At 55.4% G+C, this 2083-nt stretch overlaps 1 protein-coding gene across 1 annotated transcript; it reads right to left on the reverse strand.

The window, feature by feature from the left end:
* Positions 1–257: 257 nt before the first annotated feature.
* LOC103804179 (motor neuron and pancreas homeobox protein 1-like) lies at positions 258–1241 on the reverse strand (the record flags this gene model as incomplete). The annotated part of the gene is made up of 2 exons (XM_009076776.1): positions 258–572; positions 1081–1241. Coding segments are annotated over 2 exons (476 nt in total), but the record flags the coding sequence as incomplete, so codon positions are not given.
* Between the last annotated feature and the right edge of the window lie 842 nt (positions 1242–2083).

Below are 2083 nucleotides of genomic sequence, written 5' to 3' on the forward strand. Positions count from 1 at the left end.
TGGGGCAGAGCTTCCCATCCCCTAAGGAAAAGCACAGGCATGTGGATTACAGCTTTATAAGGGAGGGATGTGTGGATTCCTCCAGATACACACAGAGGAATAATTACAAGTTAAATAGGATCCAAACACACATAAGTTAAAGGGGGACAGGTGCCCTGCAGCCCTCCCTGCTCCACCTAGGCACAGTCTGTTTCTGCCAGCACAGAGACCCCCACACCGCAGCCCGGCCCCTCTTCCTGGCTGGCTCCATCCACCTTTCACATCACAGAGCCAATCTTCCTCTCCGTGGCACCCATCTCATCCTCCTCTTCTTCCTCCTCCTCGCCCCCCGAGCAGGAGGAGTCTGGGCCATAGCCCAGTTCAGTGGTGCTGCGGTGCAGGAAGCCTGAGTCAGGGCTGTGCTCCATGAACTCAGGGCTTTCTGCTGCTTGTCCCTGGGGCTCTCCCGGCAGCAACTTCTCGCAGGTTTTGCTGAGCCCTCGTTGCTTCTCAACCTCTGCCTGAGCCCCCTGCTCCTTGGCTTTGCGACTGCGCTTCCACTTCATGCGGCGGTTCTGGAACCAGATCTTCACCTGCCAAGGGAAAGTCCTCAGGGAAGAGTGTGTCCACCTGCCCCATCCTGTTCCCACTCACCCCCTCACCTTCCTTCCATGCAGGGTCCCCCCAAAGCCCCTTTGTTGTGGGGCATCCTGTGGTTCTGCAGGTCTGTGAACGGAGGATAAAGTTGTCATTGGGAAAGAAGTACCGAGAGGCTGCTGCCTTTCTCCTCTCCAGCCTCTGCAGGATCACCAAGGACATGCACTGGGCCATTTTTATTTTAGCTCCATACAATACCCCCTCTCACAGCATATTGAGGGATAGGAAGGCTCTGAAAACCAAGCTGGGTGTGCTGGACAAAAAGAGGAGAGTATTTCTGGGCTGCCTTTCACAAAAGCCTGGAGCCCACCAGGCAGGTCTTTGCAGGAGATGCTCTGGAAGGGACACTGATGGGAGCAACGGAGTGTGGGGCTGATGGCATCAGCATTGCCCATGACGATGACTTCCCTCCCTGGCAGCTCCATCCCCCCAGGACCAAGGTACCTGTGTCTCAGTGAGCATCAACGATGTGGCCACCTCAAAGCGCTTGGGTCTGGACAGGTATTTGTTGAGCTTGAACTGGTTCTCCAGCTCCAGCAGCTGTTGGCTGGTGAAGGCTGTGCGGGGCCGACGGCATTTCCCCATCAAGCCAGACTGTGGGGCAGCTGTGGAGCAGACAGTGGGTGGGGGTCAGGAGACAGTAGAGCTTGAGGGGGATATCCCCTAGGATGAGGAGGAAGGTAAGTGTCTTCCATCATCTCCCACCTCAATAATGGCTTTATTGCCTGGCAGATAGGAACCAGCGAGATACGTTATCAGGCCTCAGTGTGCAACTGGGATCAGTCCTATGACTGAAATTAATTCTCTTTTTTTATTGCCAGGCCGCACAGGTGGCAGCTCAACTGCCAGGGGCTGCGGCGGCAGGGCTGCCCATGAGCCCCACTATCTCACCCACAGCCCTTGAAGGCAGTGCAGCACTGAATCAGGAGGCAGTGGAAACAAAGGGACCTTTCAGAGTCCAGCACGGGGTGGCTGCCGCGCTCTGTTTGATCCCTGCTTATCTCCTCTCCGCTGGCTTTATTGTTGCCCCCGGGGTTCAGTTTTTACTGCTTCTCCCAGCACCGAGGCAGCAATCAAATTCAGGGGTTTGCAGCTTGGACTAAAGTGCTGGAGCAGCGTGGGGCTCACTAATGGGAAAGGTTCTTGGCATGTCCCTGCTGATACATCTCAGGGGGCATGATGGAGCATCATGGCCCCAGAATTGTGCCCTGCTTGGCAAGGGATGCTCTGGCTCACCCACTTTGCTGGGCATTGGGCACCATCCATGTCATCTCTCTCAGACTCCAGCTTTAATCCCAACCTGCCCATCTCCCAAGGTGTCCACCAAGCCCTTCACAAGCACAGCAGTGATGCATGAGGCAGGAATTTATGAAAGGGGGATTAACTGAACACAATCTGGATTTGGCCACAAGTACCTGGATGCTAGATGGGATGGGCCAAACAGAGC

The sequence above is a fragment of the Acanthisitta chloris genome, unplaced genomic scaffold (genome assembly GCF_000695815.1).
Source record: "Acanthisitta chloris isolate BGI_N310 unplaced genomic scaffold, ASM69581v1 scaffold35336, whole genome shotgun sequence".
Lineage (NCBI taxonomy): Eukaryota > Metazoa > Chordata > Aves > Passeriformes > Acanthisittidae > Acanthisitta > Acanthisitta chloris.